The sequence below is a fragment of the Mauremys mutica genome, chromosome 1 (genome assembly GCF_020497125.1).
Source record: "Mauremys mutica isolate MM-2020 ecotype Southern chromosome 1, ASM2049712v1, whole genome shotgun sequence".
NCBI classification, from domain to species: Eukaryota; Metazoa; Chordata; order Testudines; family Geoemydidae; genus Mauremys; species Mauremys mutica.
In genome coordinates, this window is record NC_059072.1 from 155,573,439 (window position 1) to 155,589,912 (window position 16,474).

At 49.2% G+C, this 16,474-nt stretch overlaps 1 protein-coding gene across 3 annotated transcripts in view; it reads right to left on the reverse strand.

Moving 5' to 3' along the window:
• SIDT1 (SID1 transmembrane family member 1) overlaps positions 1–16,474 on the reverse strand; it is a 91,770-nt gene that overhangs the window by 46,648 nt on the left and 28,648 nt on the right. For all 3 annotated transcript variants that reach the window (XM_045001035.1, XM_045001034.1, XM_045001036.1), the window contains exons 2-4: positions 14,486–14,607; positions 12,677–12,847; positions 2,195–2,240 (exon numbers count right to left, since the gene is read on the reverse strand). In XM_045001035.1, coding sequence (XP_044856970.1) covers positions 2,195–2,240; positions 12,677–12,780 — 150 coding nt within the window. In that variant the 5' untranslated portion in view covers positions 12,781–12,847; positions 14,486–14,607. The remainder of the gene's footprint in view (positions 1–2,194; positions 2,241–12,676; positions 12,848–14,485; positions 14,608–16,474) is intronic.

Consider the following 16,474-nt stretch of genomic DNA (forward strand, 5'->3'; position numbering starts at 1 on the left):
TCTCATTCCTGACGGCCCCCTGGGACCCCTGCCCCATCTAACCACCCTTCTTCCTGTCCCCTGACTGCTCCCACAACTGTCTTCTGACCAGAGCCGTCCCTAGGGGACGGTGAATCGCGATGACCACTCTGGGCCCCACGCTTTGGAGGGCCTCGCGGGCCGGGGCGATTGGCCAGCACTGGGCAGCAGGTGAACCTCTGGCTGAGGGAGGCTACCCCCTGCCCCGGGAGAGTGTGCGCCCTGGAGCACTGGGAGGGAAAGTGTGTGGTAGTGCCGCCGCTGCCGCCTCTCCATCCCCGGGAGTGCCGGGAGGGAGCGCATGCGGTGCTGCCGCAGCCTCCCCAGCCCCAGGAAGGCGGGTGGCGTGGCCCCAGCCCTCTGGAGCCCAGCAGCACCACCGAAGTGGGGCCTTGGGAAGGTGGGGGGGGGAGGCAAACCTGGCTGTTTGGGGAGGCACTGCCTCCCCCAGGCTCCCCTACCTGCCCCCAGTGCCAAGGTGTGGGCGTACCATGGATTTATATAGGAGTAGTATAATATTTTCTGTCTTCTTATCTCTCTTTCTTAACAGCTCCTAACATTGTTAGCTTTATGGACTGCTGCTGCATATTGAGCAGATGTTTTTGGAGAACTATTCACAATGACTGCAAGATCTTTCTTGAGTGGTAACAGCTAATTTAGACCTCATCATTTTGTATGTATAGCTGGGATTATGTTTAAATACTTTGAATTTCATCTGCCATTTGTTGCCCGGTCACCCAATGTCGTGAGATCCCTTTGTAACTCTTCATAATCTGCTTAGGACTTTTGTATTGCCTCCCAACTTTGCCACCTCACTATTTGCCCCTTTTCCAGATAATTTATGAATATGTCGAACAGCTCTGGTCCCAGTACAGATCCTTGAGGAACCCCACTATTTACCTCTCTCCACTGTGAAGACTGACCATTTATTCCTACCCTTTGTTTCCTATCTTTCAACCAATTACTGAGCCATGAGAAGACTTTTCCTCTTATCCCATGACAGCCTACTTTGCTTAAGAGCCTTTGATGAGGCACCTTGTCAAAGGCTTTCTGAAAGTCCAAGAACACTATATCCACTGGATCTCCCTTGTCCACATGTTTGTTGGCCCACTCAAAGAATTTGAATAGATTGGTGAGGCATGATTTCCCTTTACAAAAGCTGTGTTGACTCTTCCCCAACAAATTGTGTTCACCTAGGAGTCTGATAGTTCTGTTCTTTACTATAGTTTCAGCCAGTTTGCTTGGTACTGGAGTTAGACTAATGGCCTGTAATTGCCATATTTGCCTCTGGTCCTTTTTTAAAAATCAGGATCACATTAGTTATCTGCGAATCATCTGGTACAGAAGCTGATTTAAGCGATAGGGTACATACTCCAGTTAGTAGTTCTAAAATGTCATATCAGCGTTCCTTCAGAACTCTTGGGTGAACACCAACTTGTCCTGGTGACTAATTACTGTTTAAATTTATCAGTGTGTTCCAAAACCTCTTCTACTGACACTTCAATCTGGTACAGTTCCTCAGATTTATCAACTAGAAAGAATGGCTCCTCTCCAGTAAAGACCGATGCAGAGCAGAGATGATGGTGGGGAGGAGCAAAATTGATTGCTAGGCAGGGCTGTGGGCAGACAGACACCCCTCCCCTCCCCCCCACTTTTTTTTTTCAGACCACTCAAGCGCTGGTAGCAGTTTGAAGTCTTCATCCTTTGCCGCTTTGTCTGCATTAGAGAACTGCATCTCAGCGAACTGTAGTAGAGTGACTGAACCAATGTAAGTTGCAACAGTGCATAAGTCCACACTGGGCACTCTGTTCCAGCAGCACACAGCACCACGACTCCACACCCAGTGCAGGTTGCTGGGCCTGTGGAGTGTTGCACTCATCCCACAGCAAGGTATGATGTCTGTTTGCAACAGTTCACATTTCTGGTTTGTTCAATTGCTTGAGCTGAATGTCTCGTGTGAGGGTTAGGACATGCTCCAGGAGGGGCAGAGACTATGCAGTGCTACCCCTTCACTCCACCCATGCAGATGCCACAGCAATGGACTAGGCTGCCTCCTGAGAGGGAAGTGGATTTGACCCTATAGCTCTTTGCCATCTCTAACTGCTAGGATCATACTGGAACCCATTTGTATGTGAAAAAACACATGCAGCTGATGTCACGTAGGGCTCCTGCTTACCTGAGGCTGAGAAGGGCTGGCAGTGAAGTTAAAGGCTTTGTCTGTCCTAAAAAAGAAAGAGATCAGTAAGATGAAGACTTTCTAAAGCTCACAGCATAAATGCTCGAACACACACACAGCATCTTCAGAGAACTGCTCTTCAAAGCTTCATTCGTGAAGCACAGGGAGACATTAAGGCTGTGAGCTAAGTGTTTCTGGGGGACTAACACTTCTATGTTTGTAGGAAGAGCTCTTTTCAAACTAGTCCTACTTGCTTTAAGCACTGGGAGAGAGAGAGTCAGGCCCTTCGTGCTGGAACAGGGTGGTAGCACAGAGCTGATCTGGAACTGGAATTTCTATTCCGAGGGAAAGTCCAATATTTAAAAAATAAATAAATAAATAAATAAATAATCAATCAAATCAGAATAAAGAGTTGAAATTTCACAAAGTTCCTGCAAAATGAACTAACTGTTCAATCTAAAAAAAAAATATCTATATTTTTTTCATACTTTATTTTAAATTATTTTATATTGTACTATGATTTTTAAAATACATTTAGAAACAGATAGTTTGAAATGGAAAAATCAAAGTGTTCCATTCCAATAAAGTTAACTCTTATTAACATGCTTTGATTTAAGGTGACCAGATGTCCCAATTTTATAGGGACAATCCCGATATTTGAGGCTTAGTGTTATATAGGGGCCTATTACCCTCCACCCCCATCCTAATTTTTCATACTTGCTGTCTGGTCACCCTACTTTGATTCAATCCCCCCCCCCCCCTCCCAAAATAAAAATAAAGAGGTTTAACACATATTCTGGCTGAATATTTTGAATGCGACAAATTCGCATTGTCCAATGAAAAAAGCAATGCCAAAAACATTTCAACCAGCTTTAGTGGTGCATGGAAAAAGTGATCAGCGGGATGAGGAGCAGAGGGGATCTCAGTGCTGCTTGATCATGAGATGCTTCTGCGTAGCTATGGTGTTGGTCCTGCCTAGTTCCAGAATAAGGCCCTAGAGGAGTTTGCGGCACTAACTGCCTCATAGAACCATAGAATATTAGGGTTGGAAGGGACCTCAGGAGGTCATCTAGTCCAACCCCCTGCTCAAAGCAGGACCAATACCCAACTAAATCATCCCAGCCAGGGCTCTGTCAAGCTGGGCCTCAAAAACCTCTAAGGATGGTGATTCCACCACCTCCCTAGGTAACCCATTCCAGTGCTTCACCACCCTCCTAGTGAAATAGTGTTTCCTAATATCCAACCTAAACCTCCCCCACTTCAATATGAGGCCATTACTTCTTATTCTGTCATCTGCCACCACTGAGAACAGCCTAGCTCCATCTTCTTTGGAACCCCCCTTGAGGTAGTTGAAGACTACCCCTCACTCTTATCTTCTGCAGACTAAATAAGTCCAGTTCCCTCATATTGGCATGGGGAGGATCACACTTAAGAAGATGGGGTGAGGTGAGGTGATGAGTCATCCCTGAACTAAAGCCTGATTAAGCCACATGCTGTGATGAGTCATTCTATTGTAGGGCTCAGCCAATCTACAAACCAGGAGCGGTTTACCTCTCAGAGCAGGTATAGAAGCCTCACAGGAGAAGCAGCACCTCAGTTTGCCCAACATCATTTCGTGGCTAGAAGTTTCCCCTGCCTGATAGTGATGATAGACCCCACAGGCCTTAGCCTGCTCTGACTCCAGCCTTGTTCCCAGCCCTGCTCCATCCCTGCTCCTGCTTTGTTCCAAACTTGCTCTTGACTCCAGCTCAGACCTCTGGCTACAGTTCTTGGCCCAGCTGCCACTGCACTGACTACTAGACAGGACTGCCACTGCTCCAACCACTAGGCATGGCCCTCTATATCTTGGTGTCTAACAGTTTGAGCAGCCTGACCTGTCAGGCCCAGTGGCCAAGATGGATTGTTTATGCCTGCAGGTGTCTCCAACAGTCAAAATGAAATCTCCAGGCACGCCCTCCAGAACCAAGTGGCCAGCTACGATGGGAAAATGCTTTCCTGCACTCACAGATCCCAGTGTTGCCACGTCCCTCCACACTATAAGCTGTGACAGCTTAAGGTCTAGGCTCTAAGATCCTTCTACCAAAGAGATTTGGTGGGAACCATTAGAAGTTTTGGGGGTTTCTCAATCAATGTCACTGCTGTTCCTGTTGTGCCCAGATATGTACCCAAATAACCAAAGTAAGGTAGGGCTCATCATCAGCTTACTGGCAGGCAAAGCACTGGATTAGGCATCATCACTCTTGGAGCTGAGACCCCTGATTCTCCACAACTTTGATGAATTTGTTAGTGATTTTTTTATGTATGTTTAGTGACCCAAACCATGCCTGCTCCACTGAAGTTGCCCTGCAGTCAGGGGCGGCTCCAGGCCCCAGCACGCCAAGTGCGTGCTTGGCACGGCATGCCGCGGGGGGTGCTCTGCCAGTCGCCGGGAGGGCAGCAGGCAGCTCCAGTGGACCTCCTGCAGGCGTCCCTGCGGAGGGTCCGCTGGTCCCGTGGCTTCGGTGGAGCATCCGCAGGCGTGCCTGCGGGAGGTCCACTGGAGCCGCAGGACCAGCGGACCCTCCGCAGGCACGTCTCCGAGAGGTCCACCGGAGCCGCGGGACCGGCGACCGGCAGAGCGCCCTCCGCGGTGTGCCGCCGTGCTTGGGGCAGCGAAATCGCTAGAGCCGCCCCTGCCTGCAGTTACTCAAACAAGGCCCCTGACCCATCACAGCTTAACCCAGCCATTTCTGACACCAAAGTCCTTTCTATCCCAATAATAGCTTTCACCACTGATTCCATCCATCCGTACCACTAATCTCCCATGGCCCTGCGGCTTCTTATTTGGTTCAACATCTCCACTGCATCCAAGAGGAATTAAAATCACACAAACTCAGCCAAGGAGGACTACAAATGATATGCCGAAATCCGTTGACAGGACCCTCCCATGGTGGTTGGAGACAAGGTATGGCTCTCAACTCAACACTTAGATACCTCCCAACCCTCAAAGAAACTAGACCACTATTATCTTGGCCCATTCCAGACCATTCAACAGATCAAGATGGTGGCCTTCAAGCTCCAGTTACCCCATACTGTGAAGATACAGCTGGTACGTTTGCTTATTGAATAAATATGTGGATAACTCCTTTCCCAGATGCAAAAAACAACCTCCATCCCACCTGTCACAGTTGAGGGGAAGGAAGAATACTAGGAACAGATCCTGGATTCTAAGCTCCTCCAAGGATAAAGCATGTACCTCATGGACTGGAAACAGTATGGCTCGGCCGACCATTTGTGGGAGCTAGCTAGTAACATGCATGCACCCAACCTCTTTCAGGAATTATATTGATTGTCTCCAGAAAAGCTAGACCCAAGGATGTTGGGGAAGCATCCTGGATGGGGAGGTGATGTGAGGAGTTAGACCCTAATTAAGCCACATGCAGTGATAAGTCATTTCTGTGATAGGCTCCAGTCAATTTACAAGCCAGGAGCTGGTCTGTTGGCTCTCAGGGTAGGTATATAAGTCTCACAGGAGAAACAGCATCAACATCAGGTCATGGCTTGATCTCTCTCCTACCTGAAAATGGCGACAAACTTCACAGGCCTTAGCCTGCTCCAGCCCTGCTCTTGCTCCAGCCTGGTTCCTAGCCCAGCTCCTCCTTTGTTCCAAACCTGCTCTTGACTCTGGCTTCGACCTCTGGCTCTAGTTCCTGGCCTGGCTGCCACAGCACCGACCACTAGGCTTGACCCTCTACATCTCAGTTTCTAATATTTGGCAGCTTAGTTGGAGAATCGCATCAGCAAAAGTTTTTAGATGTTGACGACTGTGCAACAAGTATTTCTACGAGTTGTCCAGCACTTGGGTTGGAAATACTGTGGGACTAGCCTCCTTAACGTGTGCATTGTTTAAGCACCCAGGAAGGACACAGTTTGGTTCTAGGACCGATTTCATTTTCTCCTGCTCATTCAGAATCCCAGCATAACACAAGGCAATATGCAGTGTTAATCAAAAGGCTAAGAATTCACTTCCATTCAGTCTAACAGCAAGCGTGAGTGCATGCACATGAGCATGGTAGAGATGCACTTTGCTAGTGTTGCGTTTTAGTCCAGAAATTAAAGCGTTAATTATCTCACTGTGTATGCAGATGGGCTAACATGCAGTTCAAGTGAGCTACTGTAGTCCCTTTAAAAAAGTGTCTGGGGAGAGGAAAAGGTGGCACAAGGTTGGTGCTAATGTTCTGGGTGGCATTATCTGTGTTTAAGTTTGGATATGGAGCAGCTAAAGTGCTGTTCTGTATCATAGTTTTAGTCTAGATCAATCCTTGGAAATTTTAATAAAATTAACAATTCTGTTGAGCAATCAAAGTGGATTTGAGCAAAGCTTTGGAATTCTGTAGATTCTGCCCTGGCAGAGGATATATTCAATTATCTAGATCATCTGTCCTATTTCAAACCGTGATCTGTTTATTCTGTAGAATTTGGGAATCAGAGGCCACAGGAACCCAATTGTTCACAGCTTTTTCATGGAAAATAAGGGAACAGGATTATCCTGTATTATTTTGTTTGAACAATATTACTGACTTTTCTCAGAACCTGTCCACTTAAATGGCAGAGTAAAATTTAGGGCGGGGTGTGTGTGTGGAGATGTAAGCATCTGAGAGGAAATAAACATTTTGAAGAGCAACTTAGAGAGTTAAGAGAAATGTGCATTTTCCTTCCTCTTCATTGGTACTGAAGTATTTTATATTCCCTGGTCTACAGATTGAGAAACTGAGGCACATACAGGGGCTGTGACGAGCACACAGCAAGTCAGTGGCAGAGCCAGATGAGAGCTCATGATTGCCTGACTCCCCACTATGTGCCCACCTCCAGGCTATGCTGGCCCCCAGTATTCGCAGTCAGCCAAGTTCCCAGCTCTTTGTCCTGTGGCCACAGCACAGTGGGATGACAGACAAGCTGGATGCAGCGTTTGAAGCCGCAGAGGTTCAGGCTGTGAGTGAGATGACAGAAGAACTTGTACTCCTGGGAGGAGCTCCCTCTCACCATCACACAGACGCTGCTTGGCTTAGCTAGCCCACAGCCAGTCTCATCTTGGCCATGCAGCCAGGGCCCAACTTGGCCCTGGCTCCGCCCCCATCCTTTTCCCCAGGCCACATTTCCAGACACAAAAGGATCCTTCTCACACACCCAACTTTGAAGCTTCCCCCGAGCTGACCCGGGGAGCCCCCATGCCACAAAAGAATAACAAGGGGAGCCCGCCGCATCTTCTGTTAGTGACCTCTCCCAATCAACAGTCCCAGCAGGCTCCCTGCATTTGGCCTTGCATCCCCCTCCGCCTGCATCAGCCCATCTGAGAGCGTCTCTGACAGCAGCAGTGCTGAAAATAATCCTAGCCTAAATTGTCCCCCCCGCTGCAGACATGCATGCAGGGGCCAAGAAACTGACACCGCTTACCTTCGTGGGAGTGGGGACTTCCCCCTAACCCCAGCCTACAGAAGAAAGCAGAATAGCTGGTCCACAAACCCCACAGATCTCAGAGCTCCATGGGGGCACAAGGCCGTCTGCATAGAAGTCCTCTGGGTCTATGCCACCAATCTGCCAGCACAGGTTCATCGGAGCTGCTCTGCCGGGGATTCACTCATGCAGCAGAGCCCCTGACTTTCCATTGGAACCATACCACCTCTGGCTGTCCCAGCAAGTGTCAGAGAAAGATATGCTTCCTTCCCATTGCCTATCCCATTTCCACTCAGGCCTTGTCTACACTACAAGACTATTTCGAATCAACTTAGTTCGAATTTGTGGATTCGACCTTATGAAGTCGAATTTGTGTATCCATACTAAATACACTAATTCGAATTTCTGAGTCCACATTCACGGGGCCAGCGTCGACTTTGGAAGCGGTGCACTGTGGGAAGCTATCCCACAGTTCCCGCAGTCCCCGCTGCCCATTGGAATGCTGGGTAGAGCTCACAATGCCTGCTGGGGAAAAATGTGTCGAGGGTGGTTTTGGGTAACTGTCATCATTCAACCGTCACTCACAAACGCCCTCCCTCCCTGAAAGCGCCGGCGGGAAATCTGTTCGCGCACTTTTCTGGTCAGTGACAGCGCGGACGCCACAGCACTGCGAGCATGGAGCCCGCTGCGATCATCGCTGCACTTATGGCCGTTGTCAACTCCTCGCACCTTATCGTCCACCTCTGCAACAGTCAGCTGCTGAGAAATCGGGCGAGGAGGCTCCGGCAGCGCGGTGAGGAGAGTGGCGCAGACCTCTCAGAAAGCAGGGTACGCCGGGCAGTGGAGATCATGGTGGCAATGGGTCACGTTCATGGTGTGGAACGGAGATTCTGGGCCCGGAAACAAGCACGGACTGGTGGGACCGCATAGTGCTGCAGGTCTGGGATGACACAGAGTGGCTGCGAAACTTCAGGATGCGTAAGGGCACTTTCCTTGAACTGTGTGACTTGCTGTCCCCTGCCCTGAAGCGCCAGGACACCCGGATGCGAGCAGCCCTGAGTGTGCAGAAGCGAGTGGCCATAGCCCTCTGGAAACTTGCCACGCCAGACAGCTACCGCAATCGTTGAGCAACTGCTCTCAAAGGTGGTGACCCTGGGAAACGTCCAGGTTGTCATAGATGGCTTCGCCGCGATGGGATTCCCAAACTGCGGTGGGGCTATAGATGGGACTCACATCCCTATCCTGGCACCGGCCCACCAGGCCAGCGATTACATTAACCGAAAGGGCTACTTTTCCATGGTGCTGCAAGGACTGGTGGACCATAGGGGACGTTTTACCAACATCAACGTCGGGTGGGCGGGGTGATCCTCGGGGACCCAGCCTACCCGCTAATGCCCTGGCTAATGAAGCCCTATACAGGCGCCCTGGACAGAGAGAAGGAACTCTTCAACTACCAGCTGAGCAAGTGCAGAATGGTGGTGGAGTGTGCTTTCGGACGTCTCAAGGGGAGATGGCGGAGCTTACTCACTCGCTCGGACATCAGCGAAAAGAATATCCCCGTAGTTATTGCTGCATGCTGTGTGCTGCACAATCTGTATGAGAGCAAGGGCGAGGCCTTTTTGTCCGGATGGGAGGTTGAGGCAAATCGCCTGGCTGCAGTTTATGCTCAGCCAGACACCCGTGCCGAGAGAATATCAGCGGGAAGCGCTCTGTATCCGGGAGGCTTTGAAAGCAAGTTTCCTCGGAGATCAGGGTAACCTATGACTCTCCACTTGCTTTCAAGAGAAACTGACCCTGGGCCTGTGTCAGTTTCTGTCAATAAATCTTTCTTTTACTTTGCATTTCTGTTCTGGTGTTGAGACATGGACGCATACTGTGTTTGCATAGCTGCGGGTTTCTGCGTGGGAAGGGGTGATGGGTGTGGGAGAAGGGTGACTATCTGTCCGTGGATGAGGGCTCTTGTTGGGGCTCAGGGCAGCGGATAGGCTCGTGGATCCGTTGCAAGTGCATCGTAAGGGCAGCCTGCCTTCACAGTAATGGCGTGGCAGGCGCTAGGACCCTGGACAAGCATACACATTACGAAATGATCAGGGGCAGCATACACAACACAGAATGACCCTGGTGCCTACTGACTGCAGTGTGTGTGTGCCCCGCAGTTGATCCTTTCCCCAAGTCTGTACCCTGGTACTGTAGGCTATACCGTGCAAGTATGAAACTGTCCACCCCATACACCGAAAAATCCTCTGACAGGAAAGACATGACGGAAACAGTGATTAACAGCAAACATCTTTTATTAATCTAATAAACAGTGGGGGGATGAACCAGGACTTCTTGGCTGGGGAGGTCGATTGCAGAGACACTGCAGGGCCCCTGTCCTCCAGCCTGCGGTCCTGCAGGACATCAACAAGGCGACGAAGCGTGTCCGTTTGTTCCTTCATGAGACCAAGCAGCGTTTGGGTGGTCTGCTGGTCTTCCTGCCGCCACCTATCCTCACGTTCCATGAGTGTGCGATGCTGCTCACATAGGGTCTCCCTCCAGTGTTTCTGCTCTGCAGCCTCTGCTCGGGAGCAGGCCATCAGTTCAGCGAACATGTCGTCCCTAGTCTTCTTCTTTCGCCGTCTAATCATTGCCAGTCTCTGCGAGGGGGATGCCGGGGCAGTCCGGGAAGGAGCCGAAGCTGTGTGATGGGGAAAGTTAGTGATTTCCTTGTACAGATACATTTTGGCGAACAGTGAACACCGTCTAGTCAATTTCTATGAAGAAGACCGTACCGGACAACAAGTGTCACGTGGTCTCCAGAGAAGCACAACATTTTGGCCTACGCTCTGATTGGCTGCGCCATTGCACAGGAGAGCGGAGAAGTCGGGAGAGATAGCAGAATCCCTCTAGCAGAGAGTCCTGGTAAGCCTTACAGTACATTATGCTTATCAGTTAACGGATAGCTGTGCCGTCGTGCTAAAGGCAATCTGGAAATCAGATACTATGACCCTTTTGCAGCCACTCCCGACACTGCAGGGGAAAGATCAATGTATGCTTTTCCTGTGTGGCCTACAGCACGTGGCTGCTAAGCGCGGGGCTTTGTTATGCAAACTATAAGTAAACCATTAAGAACAGTAACTATTCGCTAATTGCCCTAATTAGATGCAGAACTTCAGTAACGAGATTACCCTGAGGCGTGTCTCTCGAGTGCAGAAAGAAAGGATGTTAAGGGAAGCACTTCACCGACCGGGACCCTACGCGGCCATGCTGGTAGAGGCGATGGTTCCCCTGTATCTGAGTGGCGTGGAAGAGTGAGCTTCACAGACCCACCGAGAATGGCATGCAGTGCCTCGTAGAAGCGGCATGTCTGTGCTCTGGAGCGTCCGTTTGCCGCTCTGACTTTTTGATAGCCTTGCCTCAGGTCCTTGACTTTCACGCGGCACTGCATCGCATCCCGGCTGTATCCTTTCTGTGTCATGGCTTGGGAGACCTTCTCGAAGGTCTTTGCATTACGCTTGTTGGAGCGCAGCTCCGACAGCACAGACTCCTCGCCCCACACAGCGATCAGATCCTGGACTTCCCGGTCTGTCCATGCTGGGGATCTCTTTCTATTCTTGCATTGGGCTGACTCCTCTGCTGGAGAGCTCTGCATCGTTGCAGGTGCCGCGGAGCTCGCCCCGATGTCAAAGCAAGAAATGACTCAGATCCCCGTAGACCTACAGGACTCTTGCTCAGGAAGGTGCAGGGAACCCTGCTACCAAAGCAGCCAATCCTTTCCCACCCCACACACATTGGAAGGAGCTCCCCTCTGAGCACTGATCCCAAGGATATGAACTGATTCCTTATTTCTTTTGAGGAATAAATGCACAGGCTCCTGATTGCCTGGGTGCTCTAGCTGAGCACTCTGCCAATCAGCACCTACTGCACAATGACAAACTCCAAGCTCAATTTAAACTAAAGAAAAAAATAGTGCAGAAGGTCGCTGAGTCAGACTGGGGATGGAATTCGGTAGAGGACAGGAGAATGCTATGCTCAGGTTTCAATAGAAGTAATCAGACCTCATGCTTCAGGGCCCCATGTCATCAGTGGAGCAGTCAGGAAGGAATCCCCTACCCACACAACAGTGCATAGCTATTGAGGTGAATTATGGGCAGCTTTCACCTTACTCTGAATCAGGTGTTGGCCACTGCTGGGAATTGAATATTGGTCAAATGGACCCCTAGTCTTCTCTGGTGTGGCACCTCCATTGCCACCCTGAGAGGAGGTGTGTGCATCCTGTGCTGTATCAGGCAGGTAAGGCATTAATTCCCTTCAAAGAGAGCCTGACACTAGCTGAGTCCACTTGCTGGAGAGAAGAGTTCCACTTAATCTCATCAGGACAGGTATTTAAGCAGGAAGAGGGAGTAACTTGGGGGCTCCTAGAAGGAAGGAAGGAAGGAAGTGACCTGTCCCTTTCCTTCTAGTCCAAAGATGCAACAGAACAGGGTGGCTCCAAGCCGCAGCCCTAGGCCTGACCAGTGGGCCTGAAGTCACTGGGAGGCTGACTTCCTCCCGCCTGAGGAATGGGTTTCTCCTTACCCTGAAAGCCAGGGGACCACCTTCAGACCAAGCCCGTCCAGGAGGCACAGTCTTTCATAAAAGTGAGGATGGTGCTTCATTCCTGTAGCCCAGGGAGACAGAGCCCTAAGGCATGGTGATCCTGAGGAATGACCTGAGTGACCCCACCAGATAAATGGTCTCAGCTGAGAGTCTCTGGTCCCTTGCAGCTGGAAGTGAGCCTACCTGGGGAACCACACTCAGGAAAGCTTTGGTCTAAAACAGCAAGAGCGGGGAGGCTAGTGCCTTAGATTTTTTCCCTGTTCAGTGCCCAAATGAAGCTACCAGGGCCACCCATAAAAAATGTTTCTCATCTCATGTGTTCTCCTAGGATGTGAAAAGAGCGTAATTGAAGGCACTATCCTTGTATCTACCTAGATGTGAGTGGGAGCAGTTTCCACCCTGTACAAGCGCGTGTGCGCACACACACACACACGACAATCCCACATGCACATGTTCACAAATCCTGCTTACGTGAGTTGGAAGCTCTTGAGCCTCGTGACCAGCAGCTCATACTCAATATCAAACAGTGCCATGGAAGCCACGTCTACAAATATGATCTGCTCAGAGGGTCCCATCTCAGGCGTGGGTTCCGAAGGGCAGAGTGTACGGCTCACTTCCTGGTAGTTGTAGGTCCTCTGGTAACTACAGCAGCCAAAAGGGAAAAAAGCCAACAGCCACCAAATAAAATAGAACAGAAAAATGCCCTCCTTCTATTCTAGCAGAGTTATTTAGACAGAACCTCAGACTGTGCAAGGCCATTTCCCTGGAACTCCGCTGCAGTGCGAGTCTGCCTCAGCAAGGAGAACTGAATGGGGATTAGCATTTGGAAGCTTAACCCCAGATTGCTATGAGTCAGTTATAATATAATATATGGAGATATACCTATTTCATAGAACTGGAAGGGACCTTGCAAGGTCATTGAATCAAGTCCAGTCCCCTGCCTTCACTAGCAGGACCAAGTACTGATTTTGCCCCAGATCCCTAAATGGCCCCCTCAAGGATTGACCTCACAACCCTGGGTTTAGCAGGCCAATGCTCAAACCACTGAGCTATCCCTCCCCCCCCTGGAAAGTAGTTTGGTGGTGGAGGCATGAATGCCTATCCATTGTGTGCTGCAGCATCATGCGGTTGAGGTGTGCTGGCAGTCACTGGTTAGGAACAATTACAGTTCCTGAGTTGTGCAAGTGCTAGTGATGGGATGCATGTACCAGTTATAGGCCCCCCCCACTCACAGTTTATCAACTAGATGCTCTCCATCTTGGTGGATCAAAGAGGCAGGTTCACCAACTGTTGTTGGGAAAAATCCACACGGAGGGGATATTCAGCAATTCACCTCTATTTGCAAAATGCAATGCAGACATGTTCCCTCCTGCAACTGTAGTGACTTATTCTGCGTGTCCCAGCCTACCTACCATCTGCTCCCCTGGTTCATGAAGCCAGATAGAGTAAAATCTTGACAAGAGTCAAGAACTATTTAACTACACCCCTCCAAGTAGCTGTAAAACAGGTGTGGTGTGTGTATCTCACAGACTGAACTGCCTGAGGACATAGCTTGATGCTTTTGAGAAGTGTCTCCCCTTTATTTTCTCAGCATGCCGTATTTTGCACAGCATTTGAGGGATGAGGAGGAGAAATGTATGCTGGTGAATAAGAAGAGGAAGTGCAGAGGCTATCTGCCAACTGTGAGTAGCCCAGGGGTGGCTCTAGGTATTTTGCCGCCCCAAGCATGGCAGGCAGGCTGTCTTCCGCGGCTTGCCTGCAGGAGGTCCCCAGTCCGCGGATTCGGTGGCACGCCTGCGGGAGGTCCGCTGAAGCCGCAGGAGCAGCGGACCCTCCGCAGGCATACCGCCAAAGGCAGCCTGCCTGCCGCCCTCGCGGTGACCGGCAGAGTGCCCCCCGTGGCTTGCCGCCCCAGGCACACGCTTGGCATGCTGGTGCCTGGAGCCACCTCTAGAGTAGCCCATAGCATGGTCAGTTGGCAGTGCTGCCAACCACAGGAGAGCCAGGGGCCAGGATGCGCTGCACATACACTTTGAAAACAGGGCATTGCTAAGTTGAATCAATCTGTTCAATTTACCTTGCTAATGGGAAACGTCAATCATTTTGACCAAGAGAAAATTCACAAGTTGGATGCCAGCAATTGTGAGACCATGGGAAACTTAAACAAGCCACCGCACCAAGTATTCCCAGACTTGCAGTAAAATGGTGAGATTTAGCAACTGGAGAAGGAGGGGCAACCCGCCTGTTACAAAAACTGCAAAGAAAATCTCTGCCACTTACAGGCCTCGAAAAATCAGAGGGACTTGCCATGACAGGACCCCCTTCTGCTGGCGAACTACAAACAGGATGGGATACTGCAGGTCCTCAGAGTCACTCTTCACATACACCCGCACTGCATCCACCTGTGGGAAGACAGACGGAAAGGCAAGTGTTAGTGGAAATTACACAACATGCTGCCTCAGCCCCTTCAGTCCCTTGTTCTGTTACTCCCTGGCAGCACACAGGGGTTTAGCAGAAGATACGGCTTGCTGTTTCCTCACCCAGCGGCAGAGGGGAGCGTTTGTAGGGGGTCCCTGCAGAGGTAGGTTTTAAGAAGGAAGAATGTTTCCCCATACATAGGGGGTGGCATGGGAGAAGCACACGAGTGCTTGAGGGAGGAGTGACTAGTCGAGGCTGGTGTCATTGGCAAAGCAAAGGCAGGGGTCTCAGCAAGTTACATTCAGAGATTGGCCTGGACAATAATGCTCCAGAAATAGCCAGCACCTCTTATGAGCCGTCATCTCATCAATGAGCAGTGCCTAGTCACTACTGCCTGTTCGGTACTTGGTGTAACACTTTCAAACTGGCCAGTCAGGCCTGCACCATCCCCAAACATCCCCTAGGGCCCTGAGTACAATGCCAACCCCACTCCTGAGCGGGGGAGGGGGAGGGCGGCGAGCAGGCTGTGATTGAGAGATTTCCCCCAGAGCCTGAGAAAGACACTCAAACTCCCAGAGCCTCAAGCCCAAACTGACTCCTGAATCCTCAATGGGCCAAAATAGGACTGTAAGCCTCAGAGAAGCAAAATAGCCTAGAGGTGGGGAAGTGATTTTGCCAGTAAGATGACAGTGGCAGAGCCAGATTGACCTCAGTTTCCTGAATCCCAGTGCTTGTAACACAAGACCTGCCTGTCTCCTAGAGATCACGTTGGGGCAGGGGGTAAGGGGCATTCTCTCTATATATAGACAGCTGGTCACATCCAATAGTGACTTGCCTGGCATTCCACAGGAATCTGTAGCAGGGATAAGGATGAAACCCCACTCTCCTGGATACCAGTCCAATCCTTACCCATGGGATCATCCTTTTTCTTCCTTCAGGCCCCCCGTCTCGTGCACTAACTAGACACAATCGCTGTCACATACAGCCAGGGTCAGATTATGACATTCTGAGGCCCTAAGCTGTGTCACGTGTAAGGCCCACTACCATAAAACGAAAGGAATTTATTATTTTCACAGAAAGGACATTGAATTTATAAACATGAAAGCTTTATATCTGCATATATACACAAAGGCGAGGTTGTAAAAATAGAATAATCTTCATTTTCAGCATCCCTCTCTGTAACGATGACACCATGACAAAAATAAATTTTAGACAAATTCTTTGAACTAATTATGTAAGTAAGTAAAGTAGAAGTAAACAATACAATATAAAAAATACAAAATAAAAAAAATACAGTAAATAATACAATTTACTAGACGAGTTCTCAGGAAATTTCTCTTCTCTGTTAGAGCATCTAAATTATGGAATTCCTTGTCTGAATACACAATGAGATGCTTAGAGAATATATAAATGGCAATATAGGATACAAGAAGCAATAGAAGATATAGGATGCAGATAATCCACAAGCTTAAAGCTCAACTATTAGTCATATTGATATAAATTAGGGCTGTCGATTAATCGCAGTTAAACTAATGAGATTAACTCAAAAATTAATTGAGATCTGAAAAATGAATCACAATTAATCACACTGTTAAACAATAGAATACCAAGTGAAAATTATTAAATAGGTTTTTCTATATTTTCAAATATATTGATTTCTATTACAACACAGAATACAAAGTGTACAGTGCTCACTATATAGTAACATTTTTTATTACAAATATTTGCACCGTAAAAATGATAAACAGAAATAGTATTTTTCAATTAATCTCAGACAAGTACTGTAGTGCAATCTTTCTCGTGAAAGTGTAACTTACAAACACAGATTTTTGTTACATAACTGCACTCAAA